We start from the raw sequence: 22,340 nt of genomic DNA, 5'->3' as shown, positions 1-22,340 counted from the left end.
GAGTCGCAGGAGTCTGCTGGCGGAACAGCAGCGGAGTCGTCGGGCACTGGAACGAAGGTCAGACGGCGAGGCGCCGGGACAGGGACTAGGCGACGAGGCGCCGGGACGGGCACCTCGGGCAGCTTGGACGTTGGCGCGGGCACTAGACTGCGTGGAGTCGGCGCGGGCACTGGAACGGAGGCCAGACGGCGAGGTGCCGGGACAGGGAGTAGGCGACGAGGCGCCGGGACGGGCACCTCGGGCAGCTTGGACTTTGGCGCGGGCACTGGACTGCGTGGAATCAGCGCAGGCACTGGAACGGAGGCCAGACGGCGAGGTGCCGGGACAAGGACTAGGCGACGAGGCGCCGGGACGGGCACCTCGGGCAGCTTGGGCGCCGGGACGGGCACCTCGGGCAGCTTGGGCGCCGGGACGGGCACTGGACTGCGGGGAGCCGGCGCGGGAGGAACTGGACTGCGGGGAGCCGGCGCGGGAGGAACTGGACTGCGGGGAGCCGGCGCGGGAGGAACTGGACTGCGGGGAGCCGGCGCGGGAGGAACTTGACTGCGGGGAGCCGGCGCGGGAGGAACTTGACTGCGGGGAGCCGGCGCGGGAGGAACTTGACTGCGGGGAGCCGGCGCGGGAGGAACTTGACTGCGGGGAGCCGGCGCGGGAGGAACTTGACTGCGTGGAGCCGGCGCGGGAGGAACTTGACTGCGTGGAGCCGGCGCGGGAGGAACTTGACTGCGTGGAGCCGGCGCGGGAGGAACTTGACTGCGTGGAGCCGGCGCGGGAGGAACTTGACTGCGTGGAGCCGGCGCGGGAGGAACTTGACTGCGTGGAGCCGGCGCGGGAGGAACTTGACTGCGTGGAGCCGGCGCGGGAGGAACTTGACTGCGTGGAGCCGGCGCGGGAGGAACTTGACTGCGTGGAGCCGGCGCGGGAGGAACTTGACTGCGGGGAGCCGGCGCGGGCGGAACTTGACTGCGGGGAGCCGGCGTTGGCGGAACTTGACTGCGGGGAGCCGGCGTTGGCGGAACTTGACTGCGGGGAGCCGGCGTTGGCGGAACTTGACTGCGGGGAGCCGGCGTTGGCGGAACTTGACTGCGGGGAGCCGGCGTTGGCGGAACTTGACTGCGGGGAGCCGGCGTTGGCGGAACTTGACTGCGGGGAGCCGGCGTTGGCGGAACTTGACTGCGGGGAGCCGGCGTTGGCGGAACTTGACTGCGGGGAGCCGGCGTTGGCGGAACTTGACTGCGGGGAGCCGGCGCGGGAGCTTCGGGAACCCACGACGTCAGCACCGCCGCCCGCCGTCGGCGTTGACGGCCACGCCGAGGCTTTTGCTGAGGGCCTTCAGGTGGCAGGGGCGGCAGAATAGCCCCATTAGGCCGCAGTGAGCCTGGGCGTCCCCGCAGACCACCCCGGGGGGGTCCCCGATAGATGGCCCACCGGGATCCCAGGTAGGAGTCTTTGGCCAAGATTTCAGAACGGGATATAAAGTACGACGGGTGGAAAGAAAAATTACCAGGGGAAACGGAGGGCGTGAAATCAAAATCCAGGTCGGAGTCGGAATCAGAATGGAAATCATATGAATCGTGATCTTCAAAATCAGAAAAATCTGAATCTAAAAAAACGTGGCGAGGCAGAATATAATCAGGGGAACATGCGGATGGTCGTCGGCGTGTACGCCGGTGCTGGATTTTTCCCGCTGGGTCCACTAGTGGCTGCGTCATTCTGTCAGGAAATGCGCGGGCAGGCAGGCAGGTTGTTATGGACCCAAATGCAGGGAAAACGAAAAAGGCAGCGAGGCAGGTGGCAGAGAACTCAAAAAGGCTTTAATGATAACTAACAAAAGGCACAAAGTACAAAACAAAGGCTGTGGTGATCAAAAAACTATCAACAAATAACTTAGGTCACTAACAAAGGCTGAATATCAAAAACTTACTGAGACGAACACGAGGGCTAGGACAGGACTTCAACTTTGACGCAGGCACAGACATTGACATAGACAATGACGCAGCAAGGAGTGAACAGAAAATGGGAGCATATATACACAAGCAGACAAGGGATAACGAGACAAGGAACAGCTGGGTAACACAGGTGGATGCAGATTGCCGAATACACTGGGAAAACACACACAGGTGAGAGCAATGGGTAATCACAGGACAAGTCACACAAGGAGAAACCAAACACAAACCTAACAACAACAAGTGGGACACAATCGTGAAGTGGAACAAAAATTATTGGATAATTTAAACTTTTTTAACGAATAAAAAACTGAAAAGTGGGGCGTGCAATATTATTCGGCCCCCTTGCGTTAATACTTTGTAGCGCCACCTTTTGCTCCAATTACAGCTGCAAGTCGCTTGGGGTATGTTTCGATCAGTTTTGCACATCGAGAGACTGACATTCTTGTCCATTCTTCCTTGCAAAACAGCTCGAGCTCAGTGAGGTTGGATGGAGAGTGTTTGTGAACAGCAGTCTTCAGCTCTTTCCACAGATTCTCCATTGGATTCAGGTCTGGACTTTGACTTGGCCATTCTAACACCTGGATACGTTTATTTTTGAACCATTCCATTGTAGATTTGGCTTTATGTTTTGGATCATTGTCCTGTTGGAAGATAAATCTCCGTCCCAGTCTCAGGTCTTGTGCAGATACCAACAGGTTTTCTTCCAGAATGTTCCTATATTTGGCTGCATCCATCTTCCCATCAATTTTAACCGTCTTCCCTGTCCCTGCTGAAGAAAAGCAGGCCCAAACCATGATGCTGCCACCACCATGTTTGACATTGGGGATGGTGTGTTCAGGGTGATGAGCTGTGTTGCTTTTACGCCAAACATATCGTTTTGCATTGTGGCTAAAAAGTTAAATTTTGGTTTCATCTGACCAGAGCACCTTCTTCCACATGTTTGGTGTGTCTCCCAGGTGGCTTGTGGCAAACTTTAAACGAAACTTTTTATGGATATCTTTGAGAAATGGCTTTCTTCTTGCCACTCTTCCATAAAGGCCAGATTTGTGCAGTGTACGACTGATTGTTGTCCTATGGACAGACTCTCCCACCTCAGCTGGAGATCTCTGCAGTTCATCCAGAGTGATCATGGGCCTCTTGGCTGCATCTCTGATCAGTTTTCTCCTTGTTTGAGAAGAAAGTTTGGAAGGACGGCCGGGTCTTGGTAGATTTGCAGTGGTCTGATGCTCCTTCCATTTCAATATGATGGCTTGCACAGTGCTCCTTGAGATGTTTAAAGCTTGGGAAATCTTTTTGTATCCAAATCCGGCTTTAAACTTCTCCACAGCAGTATCTCGGACCTGCCTGGTGTGTTCTTTGGTTTTCATAATGCTCTCTGCACTTTAAACAGAACCCTGAGACTATCACAGAGCAGTTGCATTTATACGGAGACTTGATTACACACAGGTGGATTCTATTTATCATCATCGGTCATTTAGGACAACATTGGATCATTCAGAGATCCTCACTGAACTTCTGGAGTGAGTTTGCTGCACTGAAAGTAAAGGGGCCGAATAATATTGCACGCCCCACTTTTCAGTTTTTTATTTGTTAAAAAAGTTTAAATTATCCAATAAATGTTGTTCCACTTCACAATTGTGTCCCACTTGTTGTTGATTCTTGACAAAAAAATTAAATTTCATATCTTTATGTTTGAAGCCTGAAATGTGGCGAAAGGTTGCAAGATTCAAGGGGGCCGAATACTTTTGCAAGGCACTGTATATATATGTGTGTGTGTGTGTGTGTGTATATAAATATATATATATATATATATTTTTTAATTATTTATTTATTTATTTATTTTTTAATGAGAGAATGTTTACAATTTCAAAGGCCTCGAAAAGGGATTTTGAACATTTTTAGGTCAACATTGTCCCGAAATGATTAATCAACTATCAAAATAGTTTATTTGCTAATCAATTTGATGTCTATAGATTAAGTAATCATGGCAGCCCTAGTGTGCCCTCCAAGGGAAACCAACTAATATGTGGCCCGCGACAAAAATGAGTTTGACACCCCTGGTGTAGACGTTCATGTACAGTAGGCCACTGTTAACATCAGCTTTAAAGATGTTATGTCGGTTTGTGTGTTTTGTGGTAAAGATGTATAATGTCACATATAGTGCCGTCAAAAAAGCCTAAGGGCATCCAATTTATTTTGGAAGGGCAATTGATTTGAGGTGTTGTAGTCATATTTTTAAGTGGACTTTTCACTGAAGAGTTGATTATGAAAGCAGGTGCCACTATCTGAGGAAATACGGTAACTCAGTTTTTCAGCTTTTAGTCTTCTTAAAGTCATTTCACTTATAAATGTAATATAGGCTCGTGCAATTCTTAGTACTGTATTGGTATTAATCATTGATTTATGTGATGGTCATTTTAGGACACCTCGGGAAAAGGCAGCAGTGCTTTTAAGGCAAAACGTTCATTCGGGGACATGAAGGCTGCTGACCAAATCTTTTTTACAATTTACACTGCGTGGTCCAAGTGGCACAATTCCGATTTTTTGCTCGATTGGCACAAATACGTGGAATCGATTATCTACGAAAAAAAAAATTACATATACTGTAAGCATTAAATTGGAATCCTGTATTCTGCTTGGGCCCACAGTGTAAATTCTACTCAAGAATTGTAAATTTTAACAGCAAAATGTTTTCTTGTGTTGAAATAAAAAACAAAGTGTACTGCATTTAATACCATGATAACGTTATACTGTCAACGATATGAATAAAACCTCTACAGGCTTCTACATACTTACTGTAGCCTTTATATTTGACATTGTGGAAAACATAGAAGGGCACTGCCTATGTTGTCTACTACAAATAATAGCGTATGTACATTATAATAGAATAGAATGATCCTGTACACTTCATATGAATGTCCAATGAGCTTCTTCACGATGACGTTTTGGGTTCGATTCTCAAAGATGCTTCGTAGAGACGCTCTTCATCCAGCACGGAGCTGCTGTCCAACAAGTATCTTGCCACCTACATTTACAACAAGATTGTATTGGTAACTCATTCTCTGCAATTCACAGTGACTTGCTTACTTTAAAGTTACTGCAAAGCAGAGAATAAAATAACATTCACCTTCGGTTGATAATCAATTTTATAAGCTGTCTGCTGGAACTGCCGAATTTCTCTGATGATGTGAGAAATCTGAGAACAAAAAATTATGATCACTATCATTTTTCAATTTATCACGCTAATTCGGTTTGCGTTCTTAGTGCATAGATGGAAAACAGCAAGACAATTTTATGATGTCCTCCACCATTCTCATCTTTGAAAAGTTGACTAAGTTGTCCTCCGTGTAGTTAGGTGTTCCTTCCTCGATAAATGCCAGGTCGGTCAGGTACATGCCCAGGTAGGGAACACAAGGCGGGTCACAGCTGAGGACACGCACAGAAGTATTAATTTGGCATTAATATAACATTTTTAGGGTTTCCTCCAATGCTTTTATAAACCTGGCGGGCTGCCAGGCTTTTCTTTAGAACTGTATTTCAGGACTGTGCCTGAGTATTGACAATAAATAGCTAACAATAAAACCTAATAACATTTTTATTTTAATTTATTTCTTTGCCAAAGCATGGTGGGCTGCCAATGGGATTTTATCCTACCAGGCTTGGCACATTTCCCCCCGATTTTTTTCTGTACAATCTTACTTACTTCTTGAGTGCTTCCCTCAGGTTTTTGAAGCGGCCTTCTGATGACACCAACTTCTGTAACTTGTCAATCACTGTTTTAGTCTGGGAAAATCAAACAAACTTTCTGAAATTTCTGGGAGAAACTTTCAGTCTTTGCTTTCCACTCTACCTGCTTGGAGACCTTAAGCCAGGTCCTCTTGAGGCGGAAAATGGCGCTGCGGTTGAGCGAAGATGTGATTTCCAGCACAGCGTTGTAGTTGTGTAGGCAGCGGCAAATGTCCGCCGCCGCCACCCACTTCTCGATGGCCGCCACCCGCATGTTGACGTCGTCCCACTGTAAGATTTCCGTGGCGATCCTGTCGCTAATCTGAAGTAAACAAAATGCGGTCACCTTTTTTGAGCCTGGAGGAACTTCTCACTGACATTAAACTGAGCATGGACGTACGTCATTGAAGTGCTTAGTCGTCTTCATGATGTATGGAGTTCTCTCATTCTTGTCGTTCTTCATCCAGCCTTGACCGAAGAACTCCCTGCATTGGAAAACAGAAAGTAATTACTTCTCGAACAGGGTTGTCAAAGTAATCCACTTCAGGCCAAATCATAGTTATGGCTTCCTTCTTAGAGCCATTATGTCTACCAAACTTCATTAACAAATAATGGATTAGAAAATGAATTGACAACTGTTTTGTTATTTACTTAAAAATATATATATATATACAGTGGTACCTCTACATACGAAGTTAATCCGTTCCAGGACCTTGTTTGTAAGTCGAAATGGTCGTATGTCGAGCAGGATTTTCCAATAGGAATACATTATAATTCCATTAATTCGTTCCACAGCTCAAAAACCTACATTAAATCCCTAATAAATACTGCTGGTACTATTACAAATTGCAATTACACATAGCAAAACAAATAAATTATAAATAAAAATCGGAATAATATAATAAAAATAATAAAAATAATTCCTGTATTAATGTAATGAATCGGGTTATAATGTGGCGGACGTTTTACGTGCTACCTGAACGCACCGCGGGGCTGACGTGCCAGAGACAGAGAGCGGTGAGCTTGAGAGTTTCACTTTCACTTTTAATGTTTTCTTGAGAACACCATCAATTGCAGCACACAGTAGGTGTTTTGTCTTGAATAAGTTGTGAATTAATGATAAAAACGTGGCGAATCTGGCAATTTATATGGAGATGTTACCACAATAAGAATTGTCATCTTAATTTATAAAGACTGGCGAACGATGGTCGGAGGAGGACTGTGGAGATTTATTGTTTAGCCATTTCACGGATGCCCAGCCCACGCTCATATTTTTCAATCATTTGCATTTTCATTTAGAATGTAAGCGTCAACTTTTTCCTTGTTTCACCACCTGTACCAACCTTTTTTTGAAACCTGTGTCGATTTGTCACACAAGAAAATGCGTCGTGCATCCGTCTGCGGTGCTGCCATGTCGTCGTATTTTGAGCTTTTCGTCGGATGTAGAAACAAATGGCGAGTCAAATTTTACGTCGGATGTCGAAAAGATCGTGTGTCGAAGCGATCGTATGTCGAGGTACCACTGTATATATATATTAGGGCTGTCAAAATTATCGCGTTAACGGGCGGTAATTAATTTTTTAAATTAATCACGTTAAAATATTGGACGCAATTAACGCACATGTCCCGCTCAGACAGTATTCTGCCTTTTGGTAAATTTTACAGCAAGGCTTTTTGTGCTGTCTAACAGCGAACTCTTAGTTCGCTTTGCGACATGGTTCATTGTTTTCTTGCCAGTTCAATATGGCTGCACGACGTCTCGGGCTTACGCCGACGTTGTAATGTTGTGCTTATATGATCCTTGGACAAGATTTGTCCGTAAGTATGGTTGTTGTAACGAATGTACATTTTATGTTAGTAAGCGAAATGTTATATTTTTTTGTATGAGACGCTTTTTGTTTATGTTTAGTGAACCTGTATAGCGTGCTAAGCTAACGTTGTTGCTAATGCAATGCTTGTGTACTTTTTTTTGTAGTCTTACGACGGTCTAAAGAGGACAATGGTTTGAGGCCATTTTATTAATAAATCAGATGAAAAAGGAAGAAGTCTGATTATTAAGGCGTCGTTCACTAGCTATCTAGCTTTGGAAAAAGTAGACACTTCGGAGTGAGGACAGCATAGACAGATTTAAATGACAGTAAAGTGAAATGCCCACTACAGTCCTTATATACCGTATGTTGAATGTATACTGTATATATACACAGGACTGTCTCAAAAAATTAGAATATTGTGTATTCTAATTTCCTGAGACAGTCCAGTATATCCATCTTGTGTCTTATCTTTCCATTCCAACAATTTATTTTACAGAATATATATATATAATTTACAGAAAAATATGGCATATTTTATAGCTGGTTTGAATTGCGATTAATTGCGATTAATTACGATTAATTAATTTTTAAGCTGTAATTAACGCGATTAAAATTTTTAATCGTTTGACAGCCCTAATATATATATATATATCAGTGATTCTTGAGAATTTGCCTAAAACAGGTTTTTTTGGGGGGAAAAAAAAAAGTTTTCATTGCAAAATCTGAAGTAATGTTATTATAGACCAATGTCTTAGCTGTTCAGCAATGTACCGGTGTCAGCTCCCCAATTTTTACCTTTTTCATAAAATAGATGTTTTCTGAGTCACTGTGTTGCTTTTGTCACTACCGTCAGACACAATAAAAAGCTCATTTATTTTTCTTTTTCTTGTCCAATACCAATTTGGAGCTTTCAAACCAATGCCTTTCATTATAAGTACACAAATATGGTGCTCAATTGTAAATATTCCCTCTCCTTTATTTTTTATACTGTTTCAAGTATACTCCTCGATACGTTCTTACATAATCCATTGTTTACTTTTCACTTAAATATGTCAATAATGTTTTTTTAAAATCTAAAAACACATTTCTCTAATAAAATACAATGTTACCTTGATAGCCCAGGAGCACTGAAGTAACACATTACAAACATTCGTATTTAAAACAAATAAAAGTCCCTCTGACGGTGGTGACACTGGACCTGACGGTGGTGACACAAATCTGACGGTAGTGACAGTGCCCTCCATTTTCACATATAATTCCAAAAATATAAACCACCAGTCATGCTTTTTTGTCTTACAACTTTAGTTTCCAATTTGCAAAACAGAGAACAAGTATGATCGCTGTGATACATATTTCATTGGCAACATTAGGAACAATCAAAGAACCAAATAATCAAATCACCGTCAAGAATAATCAATTAACATTGGAAAATAATGTTTAAGTCGTAACATTGTAAACTGCCATCTAGTGCATATAAACTGTGTATTGAACATATAGTCTTATTGGAGAGAAGACAACAACTTCATCACTCCAACACTCATTCAGCTTTGTCAGCCCCCATAATGTACGTGTTTCTCCTCTATGTAGTCCATGACTTCATTAGACAGGCTGTATATCTCCCTTCTTCTGCTTGCACGATCTGGTGCAGATGGTTCCACGAGTTTGACCAGAATTTGTTCAAATGGTATGAAGCATACATCCCTTCTCCCTTCTCCCTGTTTTGGACTGAATTGTGGGTTAGGCCCATGAGGATGGTAGAATTCCTCCTGTACATCTTCATGCTGAGCATCCACCATTACAGCCTTTCCCAACCACCAGTTCTTGTCATAAATCACTGCAAGCCAATCTCCACACTGAACTTTATCAGCAGATAGATCGGCTATAATCCCATCAGGAAGTGGAACCCTGCTGGTTGGTGTTTCATCTTCCTCTACTTCCTGTGGCTCGCTCTCCTCTTCCTGCTCCATCTCCTCCATGAGCATTGCTAGAGGACTTTTCTTTTGCGGTGGGCCATCGTCGTCATCGGCCCTGGGTGTGCTGGCCTTCAACTGGCATGCCGTAGGCCTGAAACATTCGCAAATCTTTGGTTCACTGCAGAAACATGACAGCAACCTGCATCTGATCTCAAAGGCTTTTTGGTTTGTTGGGATGACCTGATGGATTTTCCGAGTGGTAGGTACAGCTTTTAGTGTCTGACTTAGGAGTGCATCATATGGTTGTATGTCAGCTTCCGTGATAATGAAGAGCTTGGTACTGCACAGACTCCTCCCAACCATCTCATGAAAAACACTGCCATCCAAAATGTCCTTTCCCCTCAGTATAAGGCTATCAGCAGTCCTTTTCATAGTTCCTCCAACCCCGTCTGGGGCTCCCTTCCCATGTGAGGTGGGGAAGAAGTTCCAGGTGGTTCTCTGGAAACCTAGAGTTGGAGGTACACTGCAAAGAAGTGAAAAGTTTTTTTTGTTTTTATACTGCTTGCTGGGGCCATCTGACCAGAAGTGAATCGTATCAACGTTAGGAAACTTCAAACAAATGTCTCTCAGGATTGGCTCCATGTTACTCTAAATGGCAGCAGCATCCTGTCGTTTGGATTCTGATATTGTGCAAAATGCTGCCTTTTCTCCTTTAGTGTAGTATATGCCAGTGTGAAGGTTGAGCATTGGAAGGTTCTGACCAAAGTGGCATGACTGCACCTCTGTACTATACTTACATTTCCATGCCTCTGAAAAGTCCACATGGATGATCACTGTGGTATCATTGCAGTTCTCTATCATGCTCCTATATTCTCTCGCTTGGTTTTGAACTGAGCATACATGCGTAGTTGTTTCAACCTTCAGTTTGTCCTCATATAGCTGAATGAGCTCTGCCAATGTGCCACTGTGCTTCTCGAGCCTTGTGTTCATATGGAAGCCATCTAGTGTATGGTGCTGTACTCGTTTCCATTGCTGCCATTTAACAATGGTCTGCTCTTGCTGTGAGGTGGGCACTGTATGCTTGTTTAAACATCTGGTGCAGGATCGCAGAAGACATGCCTCGCTTGTCTGTGAACAACAGACAAGCTCAAAACTATCCTCCAATTTGCTTGACTGAACAACACCATTTTCCCATAGAACTTCAAGCATTAGCTTCGCATTTTCATGGTGCTGGCATTGGCAGGTCTTACGATCTGATGGCCTCGGTGCTGTTACATAAAATGGACGTAGGGCACAGAATGAGGCGTAGCTGATTTTCACTGTGGGTTCCTTTTGGGTGAATTCCATGTGGAGATTCAATAATGTGTCAGGCAGGATCATTCTTTGATGCTTTATTTTCTTCTTTGTTATTGTGTCCTGTTTGTCTGTTGTCATCCGTGCAGCATTAATGAAGAAATCCTGAACCCTCTTAGTAATACTTTGAATATATGTAGGTCTTTTGTCACTAAGCCTCCTATGGCGCAGTGTATGGTATGTTATGCCAAACTGCCTTGTCTTGTGAATTAGCCTATATTTTTTCAGAACTTTTCCTGACAGAGTCAAGTTCTTCTTTTGTGTACACTTGTTTTGATTCAGTTCATGAACCAACGCATAGTGGAACAGCAGAGTTTTCTTAATGGAGGGGTTTTGGAGATGGCTTCCCCGTAGCAGCTGTGCAGTTTTTTTTGCTGGTGATTCTTGTGTATGTTTGTTCCTGCATTTTTCTCGTTCCCAGCGCTTTTTCATTTTGTTTCTTGCTTTTGTAACCTCTTTGAGTTTATTCTTCAACGCTTTAATCTCTCTAGAATGTCTTGTTCTTTCTTTCTTCCTTTTCCTTACTCCTGCCATAGCCTGTCTACTCTGGGCTGGCCCCTGTACATCCTGTGGCACTGGACCGTCTGGTGGGGTTTCGGGCTGATCAAAACTTTTTGACCTAAGTTTCCTTGACCTTTCCTGTCTACATTTCCAAGCCTTTCTCATCCTTCTCTGTTCCCTTTCTGTCAACTCATTGATCTTTTTTAGTTTCCCTTCATCCACTCTTTTCTTGTATCTTTGTCTTTCAGCTCTGAGGTATTTTTCCTTTAATTCTTCAACTCTGTATATTTTCTCCCTCCGCTTTTTCTGATATTCCCTGTTCCTTCTCTTTCTCTCCTCCTCTGACAGCTTCTGCCTCACCATAACTTCCTAAAATAAAGTCAAAGTAGAGAGTAATGACCATGAAGTGGGCGTCGATTTCCCCATATATTGAAATATTGTTTTCTGAAAATGAAACCATGATAGTGAAATGAGGGAAGGCACCCCTCACCCCCAGAGATTGGATGGTAGGCCGAAGGTATTCTTCCTCAATAGCCTGCAATTGATGCCTGTATAAAGGAAATAAAGAAGAAACTCTGCTATTGTCATACACTAATACAAATAAAATAAAGATGGATAAAAAATAAAAACTATAATTGTACTAATTGTGGTCAGCAAATCATATTTAATCCTTCTTTAGGCACCATTTGGACGTTTTCGTCACTACCGTCAGTTTGTATGTCACCACCGTCAGACGTTCTGTCTGACGGTAGTGACATGTGACGGTAGTGACAAAAATCTAGTCTTTTCCATGCTATGCAGAGGTAGTCCACATTAGCCGTCTTATTTTCACTCTCTTGCTAGCTGCCACAAACCTCTTCTTAAATATAAAACATTTATGTTTCAATTTGTTTTTTTTTTTCTATACACAAAAGATTCGGTGGTGACATCTTATGGTGGCAACAGAAGCAGTTTAAAAGAATATATACAGGTTTTAGAGAAAATGGAAAACTTACAAGAGCTTGAGCGGTCTTGAACCATGAAGAAGAAGTGAAGGTTTGTAAAGGGGTCCTCGGGAATTGTAGTGGACCTTGTACTTGCCTGATTTTCATGATTTTACAAAAAATCTGACGGTAGTGACAGGAGTGAAGGGACACATTTTGATCAATCAGAAAATGATAGTTAATTTTTTTCTAAATTCACTTTTTGTAGTTTTTTATAAATATAACAATGCATTTTTTAATCTGGTAAGGTTATTAATAAATTTCATAATTACTTTTAGTTTTTTTAATCAAATTGAAATGATAAGCTCCCATTGGGGGACAGCTGATTTTGAAGGCAATGGGCCAGCATAATGTCACAATATTATTAAAATTGATAGTCCACCAATAAAAGCCTGTTACATATGTGTATAAAACCCTCTGATTATACATTTAATTCATGTTTTTGTGAAAATTTAATTATTTTCAAACAGAATAAGCCTTTTTCCAGGTGAGACATGTTTTTGGCAAATTCTCAAGAATCAGTGATATATATATATATATATATATATATATATATATATATACACATATATACAGGGATACAGGGGTGCACATAATTTTTTTGCCCAGGTTCTCAGAGGAGGACCTGGAGATGTGACTTGGTCCTCATTGAGCTTGAGAGCCGACCCGCCTGATGCGATAAATTTATGACAAGCTTTACTTAGAGCCAATTAACTTTAATTAATTATATTAACAATTAATGCTTGATTAACGTCAACTGGCACAACAAAATTGGCATTACTTTGAAGTGAAATGTAAAGAAATAAACAAAAGTACCAATTCAAAATAAAGGGCATTATGCGGCTCCCACATGAACTCCAAGCCTTTTTAAAAGGAGGATGTCCTCCTCATAAGACCTCATTGAACGCGCATGTTTAGCTTTGTAATATGTGAGCAAAAACACGTTTGTCAGTGCATGGCGCTGTTCATTACCTTTATTCCGCGACTTGTCCATAGGGCGAGTGGGGTCATGTCTGACATCGATAGTTTGCTTAATTGCCACATGCTCTCTGTTTTTTTCGTGCTTTTCAAAGTTTGGATGGCTGAAATTCTTTGACCCTACATAAAATGCGCTGCTCTTATCGGCGACATTGGGATTCTCACGGCACATTTTGTACCGCATTTCCGTGCGAGCATCATTTGCTTCTAGCCATGGTACCTCCTGTAGCCACTTTTCAGCAAAAGTCCTTTTTTTCGGTAGCTCCGGTGATGTGTCTGTCGTCTGTCTGTCTTTTGACGGGGGTGGGGGAACATGGAAGTAATTACTCAGTGTGGCCTGCCTCTTCGACATTTTGAGAAGTTATTTTCTCGTGTCCGCCGCAAATACAGTGGTCAGCCATCGGTACGCAAAAGCGTATGGAAGCCGTTAAGGCCGACGCGTTTGTCTACGTCCAGTACGCATGCGCACATGCGGACCACTTATGTGCACCGCTGTATACATATATATATATATATATATATATATATATATATATATATATATATATATGGCGGAAAACACAGAGAAGCCCAAAAAAGTTTTTGCTCTTGCACCCCTCTTTAAAAGAAACTGCTGTATTTTAAGCCAAAAGATCTGTTGTGTTTGATAGAACGATATGGTGCCATAGCAGTTTCATGGCGCATTAAACTATTTTTAATTTGTCTGTTTTACTGTTTACAGACACCACACAACCGCTTTTGTTTCAACCCAGCTATAAAAAGAAGGTAAGTAAAAAATATTTATTATTCAAAATGTCTATCATTTTTAGCTTAGAATCATGAATTGATGTCTAATATTTAGTTAAAAAAAAAAAAAAGACTTTATAAAACTATTCACTCGCATATTTGAAACTTTTAAGCAAATTACCACAATGAAAAAAAATAGTGTCTGTCATAACTATCACTTAATTGTATTTTTTTTGTTTTGTTTCTGTCACATTTCCCCCGATATTTTAGATAATAATCAATCCGAACTAAGAAAAATTGAAAAAGAAATGTTTAAAAGGGTAAATATTTGAAAAATAAAATCTCGACCACTCCTTGATGTCTGCGATTTCTGCATTGTGACTCTTGTTATTTTACCGTGTTTCACCCATAAAATCCCCCACAAGTCCAGCTGTGGCCATTCACACCTGTGTCTTGACACTTGGCGAGACATGCTACACGGAGTTTTTGAATCGAAACAAGGTAAGTACGCGATAATATTTTCATTCATATCATGGTGTCTTTAATTATGCTCTTTCAGGCTCTCACCTTAAGTTAGGGTTTAGAGGTTTATAATTGTTTGTTTTTTTCAAAAAAGCCCTCCTGTTCAAATGTTATCTTCCCCCAGAAAATCGAGATCTTAAGCTTTCCATTGATGTATCATACATGCATATAGGACATTTTTTTTTTTTTTTTTAACTTAAAAAGGGGGGTTAAAATAATTTTAATCTCTCTCTCTCTCTCTGTGTGTATATATATATATATATATATATATATATATATATATATATATATATATATATATATATATATATATTAAACATATAAAGTATATACAGTATAAGCAAGTATTTGCTTTTTTTTAACGTTTTAATTAAATGAAAATAAATGAACAGTAAATATTCAGGGTTAGGGTTAGGGTTTAGAAGTTTTATTTGAATTTTATTTTAGAGAGTGACTTAAATTTACATTTGTGAGCCAAATATAATGACGCGGCGGTCGGATCTGGCCTCTGGGCATTGAAATACCATTTGTTGACTATAACCCCACCACCACCACTATAATCAGATTTTTACAGAACTTCATACTTAATATTGATTCTTTAATTGCTTTAACTTTGTAATTCACAATCAACCAAGTACCAAATGTATATTGTGGGATGCGACTCTTCTTGTGCGCCTACAAAAGGCAGCCCCACAAGAAGGCGCCAATTCCCCGCTCATTCTTTGATTACAACTTCTCAAGTCTCAAACAGTGAAACAATATTATGGCTCAGTCTGATAATCAATAAGTAATGCTATTCAATCACTACTTATTTTTTAATGAACTACATAAACCAAGAGTGTTTTTTTTTTTCTGTGCTCACTCATATGGGATGACCTTGAAGACCAGGTGATCGAGCAAAGTGAGCTGCTCAGCAATCTCCAGGGCAGAGTGGCTCTCAAACGGCTCGTTTCTGCACTCCTCCATCGCCTATAACAGGTGCGCACACACACAAGACTATAGCACACACCACTGATACAGGACAAGCTAGCAGTTTTTTTCCTCTCACTGTGTGAATGATTTCCTCCAATGTGACCTGGTTGTCTCCAGAGTCCTCCTGTGCTAAAGTCCTGCATACAAAGTGAGAAAAGTGTTTAAAAGTGTGGTTCTGTAGCCACAATCATTCAGTGGATAGTGCTAAGGTTTAATAAAAATAAATAAATAAATAAAAAGTTTACTGAAACATAAACTGCCTAGCAACACAGATACTGTTCTGCTTTACCATCTAAAATTATATTTCAGTTTAACCACAGACTGAAAAAGTTAGAAATGACTACTTGTGAAATTATCTGTATCATATCAGTGTGTAATTAAATCATTAAAAAAGGGGAAGCCACCTAATAATATTAGCAGCAGCCTTTCTTTCCTGTGTCAGGAGCTCTGGATCATGCATCACCTCCTCAAGAAAGGCAATTACTCTCATCTTCAGCTCTAAGTTTAGCTCAAAGTCCTGCAGATCAACAAAATACATACTTGCAGAATGTATAATACGGTACTTATTTCTTTTTTATGAATTTATTTATTTTTAAAGATAAAAAGTATGAGTACTGTACCTGAGAGTGTTTGGAAACCCAGTGACGCAGCACATTCAGGACTCTGTTTGTGGCTGCTCTTCTTATAACAAACTCTTTGTCACCATTCCTCTGGTCTGTAGGGAAACCTGCCAGAAAATTGAAATTGTAGTAGCATTTTTAAAAATTACAACAACATTCAAAACTTGATATGAAAAGTTAGTTCAGTAGTTCGTTCCCAAAAGGTAACACTAGTGACAAATGCAATGCTGTGAAAAAGTCATTTGCCCCCTTCAAAAATGATATTTTTTTGCGTAATTTTCCAACTTCAATATTTAAGATTGTAAAACAAATAAATATCACATAACCCAAGTAGAGAAAATGCATACTTGAAATGTTTTTTTTTTTTTTTCCCAACAGGGGAAAATCTTCCTAGCCCTGTGTGAGAAAGTAATTGCCCTCTCCATCATGAATTAAATCTATAATCACTTAGAAACTTCCATTGGCCAAAAAATGTCTGGGGATGCTTTGCTCTCTCGGGACTGTGATTGATAAAATGATAAATTCTGCTCCTCAACAGAACATCCTGACGGAAAATGTTGTTTATGACATAAATCTGAAGCGCATTGGGTTCTGAAGTTGGCCTATGACCCAAAAAACATTATTAAATAAATGTATAAATGGTTTAAAGACACAAAATGGCGCTCCTGGAAATGTCTTGTCTAAGTAAGCCATTCATGATTGAAAATCCTCCATTAAAACAGTAAAAATAGTCCCATTGAGATGAAAAAGACTCATTGCCAGTTGTAGAAAATGCTTGAATTCTTAGGTTTAAGGCAAATTTCCTTTTTTAAACAGAGCCAAAGCTTTGACTACAGTGCTAAAAAAAAAACCTCCATTTAACCATGTTTGTATTATGGTCAATGTTCTGACCTGTGGCAGCAAGGGACATGCGGCGGTATTTCTCTTTTGTCGGCGTGCCTTCGTTGGCACCGGCAGTGGCGATGGCGAAGGCCGAGGCCGCCGAGAGGGCACTGCGGTTATTATCCAGCTCCCGGCAAGATGACACCACCATGCTGTTGTTGAAGGAGAACAACGTAAACTCTGCAGGCAAAGATGAATTGAATGTTAATTGAATGCACTCATTCAACTCATGTAACACATATCTTGTTCCCAGGTTCTAAGTTTCTAGGTTTTTTTCCCCTTATATTGACTTATAAAACCAGTTTTGTTTGGGTGTGTGGTCACGACTTTGAAATTCTAATTTCCACTTTTCTTTACTGTTGTACTTTGTATGGCTTTTAAATACTGTATACGTATGTACAGTGAGGAGAACAAGTATTTGATACACAGTCAATGCAGTGAATCAAATACTTGTTCTCCCCACTATATGTACATTTTCCTCCTTATTTAGTAAACTTAGTTTGAATTCAAACACGAAGAAATTTAACATAAATATTTTCTGCATAACGAGGACATAAAATCGGAAATTTTGAATATAGCCTCTAATTTCAGCAAAACCAAATTGTTAGTTTTTTAGTATCAGTTTTTTTATTTAGTTTGGACCCAAGCAACACAAATAAAATGATTACAAGCTAGGAAAAAGATTTTTCCTGTAACATTGTGTTATCTGCCACTGACGTATACTGTAATTCATAAATCATAAAATTCACAATATCCAGTTTTGAGCAAAAAGTACAACTTTTCAGAGGCCCATTCAATACCCACAAAACATTCCATTCACTCCTGTTGATTTCCAACTCTGACCTGAAAATGAATTGATGGTGGTCGTTATTTTTGATCCAAAAATTACTCTAATTGCCAGAAAATCAATAGGAAATTACCCCAAAATCAACAAAGACTACCCCCAAAATGCCCAGAAATGCCACAAAATCTACAGGAAATGACCTGGGAATTCCCGGAAATAATCAGGAAGCGGCCCTCAGATACTCCAAAATTAACAAAGACGTGACCCAAAATAAACAGGAAGTGACCTGTAAATACCCCAAAATGTATAGGCTTGTAAAAGCCCAAAAATTAACAGGAAATAATCCACCAACAGAGCAGAGACTTCCTAATTCACTCATTCACTGCCATTGACAGTGATAGAAGTTCAATCCATTTAAACTAGGAGGACTGGTTTCAATGATTTTATCGTTTTAAAATTTTATCTGCTTCTGAAAAAATATCTGGACGCCATATCTTTATGAGATTAAACTTGTTTTTAAAGTCACTTGCCCTATAAAGGGTTCAAACATATTTTGTCAAATGTAAGTGAGGTGATTTTATATACAGTATACAGTGGTATGAAAAAGTATCTGAACATTTTGGAATTTCTCACATTTATGAATAAAATCACCATCAAATGGGATCTGATCTTTGTCAAAATCACACAGATGAAAATATACCGTCTGCTTTAACTAACAAACATTTATACGTTTTCATATTTTAATGGGGATAGTATTCAAACAATGACAGAAGGGGGGAAAATAAGTAAGTGAACCATAACATAATATATTGTGCCCCCCCCCCCCCCCTTTGGCAGCAATAACTTTATCCAGAGGATTCCTGCAGCTGCAGATCAGTCTGGCAAATCAGTCATTCAGGACTAATCTTGGCCCATTCTTCTCTACAAAACTGCTGTAGTTCAATCAGATTCCTGGGATGTCTGGCAGTCTTTAGGTCATGCCACAACATCTCATTTGGGTTCAAGTCTGGACTTTGACTTGGCCACTCTAGAACATGTATTTTCTTCTTCTGAAACCATTCTGAAGTGGATTTATTTCTGTGTTTTGGATCATTGTCTTGTTGTAGCACCCACCCTCTTTTTAGCTTCAACTTTCGGACAGACGGCCTCAGGTTTTCCTGAAAAACATCCTAATAAACTTTTGAATTCATTTCACCCATTATGATTGCAAGTTGTCCAGGCCCTGAGGCAGCAAAACAACCCCAAATCATGCTCCCGCCACCATGCTTCACGGTGGGGATGAGGTGTTGATGTTGGTGAGCTCTTCCATTTTTTCTCCACACGTGCCATTGTGTGTTAATCCCAAACAATTCAACTTAGGTTTCATTCGTCCACAAAATATTTTGGCAAAACTTCTGTGGAGTGTCCAAATTCCTTTTTGCGAAATTTAAACGAGCAACAATGTCTTTTTGAGACAGCAGTGGCTTCTTCCGTGGAGTCCACCCATGAACACCATTCTTGGCCATAGTTTTACATATAGCTGATGTGTGCACAGATATATTGGACTGTGCCAGTGATTTCTATAAGTCTTTAGCAGACACTCTAAGGTTCGTTTTTTACCTCTCTGAGTATTCTGCGCTGAACACTCGGCTCGACTCTTTGGGTGACTCCTTGGGAGAGAAGCAACCAAACTCTCTCCATTTATAGACAACTTCTCTGACTGTTGATTGATGAACATCCAGACTTTTAGTAATGGTTTTGTATCCTTTCCCAGTTTTATACAAATCAACAATCCTTGATCGCAGGTCTTCAGACAACTGTTTTGACCGAGCCATGATGCACATCAGACAATGCTTCTCATCAAGACATTTCTTTCCAGGTGTGTGTTTTATAGTGGGTAGGGCAGCTTTAAACCACTCATCAGTGACTGGGCACACATCTGACTTAAAATGTTTGGTAAAAATTGGTTTCAATTGCTCTTTGAGTCTCCTTAGGTAGAGGGTTCACTCATTTTCCCCCCTTCTGTCATTGTTTGCATTCTATCTTCATTAAGATATGTAAACTTATAAATGTTTGGGTGGTTTTAGTTTAGGCAGACAGTGTATTTTCATCTGTGTGATTTTGACAAAGATCAGCTCACATTTGATGGTAATTTTATGCAGAAATGTGAGAAATTCCATCAGGTCCAGATACTTTCTCATACCACTCTATACAGCATATAGTGCTAAATGTGAGAAATTCCATAAGGTTCAGATACTTTTTCATACCACTCTATACAGCATATAGTGCTTTGCTGTTCACTGATAGCCAAACTGTACAATTGCAAACTTTTATCAATAGTACTGACGTACCTCATTTGTCTAACACTGGGATCAGCAACCAGCGGCTCTAGAGCCGCAAGCGGCTCTTTAGCGCTGTCCTAGTGGCTCCCAGGAGCTTTTTCAAAAATGTTTGAAAATGGAAAAAGATGGGCAAGAGAAATATATGTCTTTTTTTAGTATGGTTTCTGTAGGAGGAGAAACATGACTACACTCATTAATATTGTAATGAAGTCAAACTTGAGGCGGCATAGTACAACATCTGTAGTCACGTGGTGAGTCATTGTCTGTAGGATGCACTGCAGGGAAAATAATTTTTTAATCATGAAGGCGCATTATGTATTTGTCACCAACTTAGTCATTTTAATAGTAGGCTAATATAGTCAATACAGATACATAAGAATGTGTTGCCTACATTATATGGCTTTTAATTTTTTGCTGCTCCAGACATTTTTCTTTCTTTTTAAAAAAAATTTTTGGGCGGTCCAATATGGCTCTTTCAACATTTTGGGTTGCCGACCCCTGATCTAACATGATGAAACCTCGATTATTCATTCTGCACAATATTGAAATATTATGGTGGCCACTGGATGGCGGTCTTATGCTGAACCGAGCTCGTAGCGCGCGTATCCTGCAGTGTGCGTCTGTGACGGTGTTTGCCTTTGTACCGCCCCCTCATACTTCCTCCATGCCTTTCTCCATCGAACCGGGGGCGGTATTAGAAGAACACGCACATGGTTGCTAAGGTACAAGGTTTCCTTCCACCTACACTCGCACGGCACTGGCTTCCCTTGTATCCAACACCGTGGGAGGAGAACACACTAGGGATTAATTGTGCCTGACTGCCGACTGGGTGGATGCTCCTTCTCCGCGTGGTAACAGCAGGTCCGAAAAGCTGTGGGTGTTTATTTGCTTTCTCTTTCTCCCGACAAGACCTTATTTGTATTTTTGTCAGACTTGATATTTTCCACAGTTGCCACATGTGCACTGTTATTGCTTGTAACTTGCTCCTCAAATAGCGATATCAACGGGAAGTGACATGGATATGTCCAAAATCATAATGAAATGAACCGCAAAGGCCAAAAAAATCAACAGGAAGTGACTCAATCAGCAGGAAGTGACTCGAAATACCCCCCAAATTAACAGGAAGTGACCTATAATCAATAGGAAGCGGCCCACAAATGCCCCAAACTCAATAGGAAGTAACACACAATGAACAGGAAGTGACCAGGAAATTCCCGAAAATCAATAGAAGGTGACGCGATATCAACAGGAAGTGACTTGAAAACAATAGGAAGTCACTCGAAATGCTCCAAAATGAACAGGGAGTGACTAGCGGGAGTTTACCGACCTGCAGAGCAAAGCGTCCCTGCTCAATTTCTACAGAAGTTGCATTTTCTATTTGGTATGAAAACTGTATGTATCTAGTACAACAAATGTTATCTATTTATGCTAGTGACCTGCTGTAATAGAACAATAACAGTACCTTCATATAGCAGAAAAATAGCTTTGTAATCTAATTAAACAGGCTCAGATACAGAGATGGCTAGTAACGCGTTACATTTACTCAGGGGTGAAAATGGCTAGAATTTTTTGCCGGAACTCCCTGACGTGAAGGTCGCCATGGAGCCAGAAATTTTATTTATCTATAAATGTTTTATTTAATTTTCGTGTGTGTGTGTGTGTGGGGGGGGGGGCAAAACACTTAAGCTACTGAAATGCGAAGAAAACTGTTTTGGCACGGTTATTTCTATAACATACAAAAACTGATTTTCATTCAAAATTGCATTTTTTCAATGATTTGCAAAATAAAAGTTAACAAAAACAGCGTTAACCCCAACCTCCATCTCCTAATTTTTATTTTCCCTCATTTCCTCACATACTAAATACCAAATCTCAATTTTAACTATCAGTACTTAAGAACATAGAATGTATATTGAAATTGAAGTTACTGTAAACATTTACATTTTATTTTTTTTTTAATATCAAAGATATAAGTAACATACATTTGAAAAATAAGTACAAATGTAGACTGATATGGAATATATTTTGAAGATCGCACAAACATTGACTTTTTTTTTTTATCATAAGCAAATTAATAAGTAGCCTAACATATATGAATAAATTTAAGTCTGAAGTGCACACTGACAGCTAAGATGTTCTGAACCTCCTCATCAGAGCAAATAAAACTAAATATGATAAATTAGCCTCCACAACTCTTTGGTTGCTCTTAAAGATATAATCCATTTTATGTTGTATTGCCCTTTTTTGTCGCATCAATTCAACAACCTTTTTTTTTTCTTTTGCTGTTCCAGAAAACATG

At 40.5% G+C, this 22,340-nt stretch overlaps 1 protein-coding gene across 5 annotated transcripts in view; it reads right to left on the bottom strand.

Annotated features, from left to right (window-relative positions):
- Positions 1-3,605: 3,605 nt before the first annotated feature.
- LOC130916116 (ras-specific guanine nucleotide-releasing factor 1-like) overlaps positions 3,606-22,340 on the bottom strand; it is a 103,366-nt gene continuing 84,631 nt past the window's right edge. For 3 of the 5 annotated variants that reach the window (XM_057836579.1, XM_057836586.1, XM_057836594.1), the window contains 11 exons: positions 16,946-17,116; positions 16,055-16,161; positions 15,839-15,951; positions 15,511-15,571; positions 15,325-15,431; positions 6,076-6,160; positions 5,800-5,997; positions 5,653-5,732; positions 5,258-5,375; positions 5,077-5,145; positions 3,608-4,974 (listed from right to left, as the gene is read on the bottom strand). In XM_057836579.1, the coding sequence (XP_057692562.1) occupies positions 4,882-4,974; positions 5,077-5,145; positions 5,258-5,375; positions 5,653-5,732; positions 5,800-5,997; positions 6,076-6,160; positions 15,325-15,431; positions 15,511-15,571; positions 15,839-15,951; positions 16,055-16,161; positions 16,946-17,116 (1,202 nt within the window). In that variant the 3' untranslated portion in view covers positions 3,608-4,881. Of the gene's footprint in view, positions 4,975-5,076; positions 5,146-5,257; positions 5,376-5,652; positions 5,733-5,799; positions 5,998-6,075; positions 6,161-15,324; positions 15,432-15,510; positions 15,572-15,838; positions 15,952-16,054; positions 16,162-16,945; positions 17,117-22,340 lie in introns of all 5 variants that reach the window. The other 2 variants (XM_057836569.1, XM_057836561.1) reach the window with 1 other exon arrangement.

The sequence above is a fragment of the Corythoichthys intestinalis genome, chromosome 1 (genome assembly GCF_030265065.1).
Source record: "Corythoichthys intestinalis isolate RoL2023-P3 chromosome 1, ASM3026506v1, whole genome shotgun sequence".
Taxonomy (NCBI): Eukaryota; Metazoa; Chordata; class Actinopteri; order Syngnathiformes; family Syngnathidae; genus Corythoichthys; species Corythoichthys intestinalis.
This window is presented reverse-complemented; position numbering and strand designations above follow the sequence as displayed.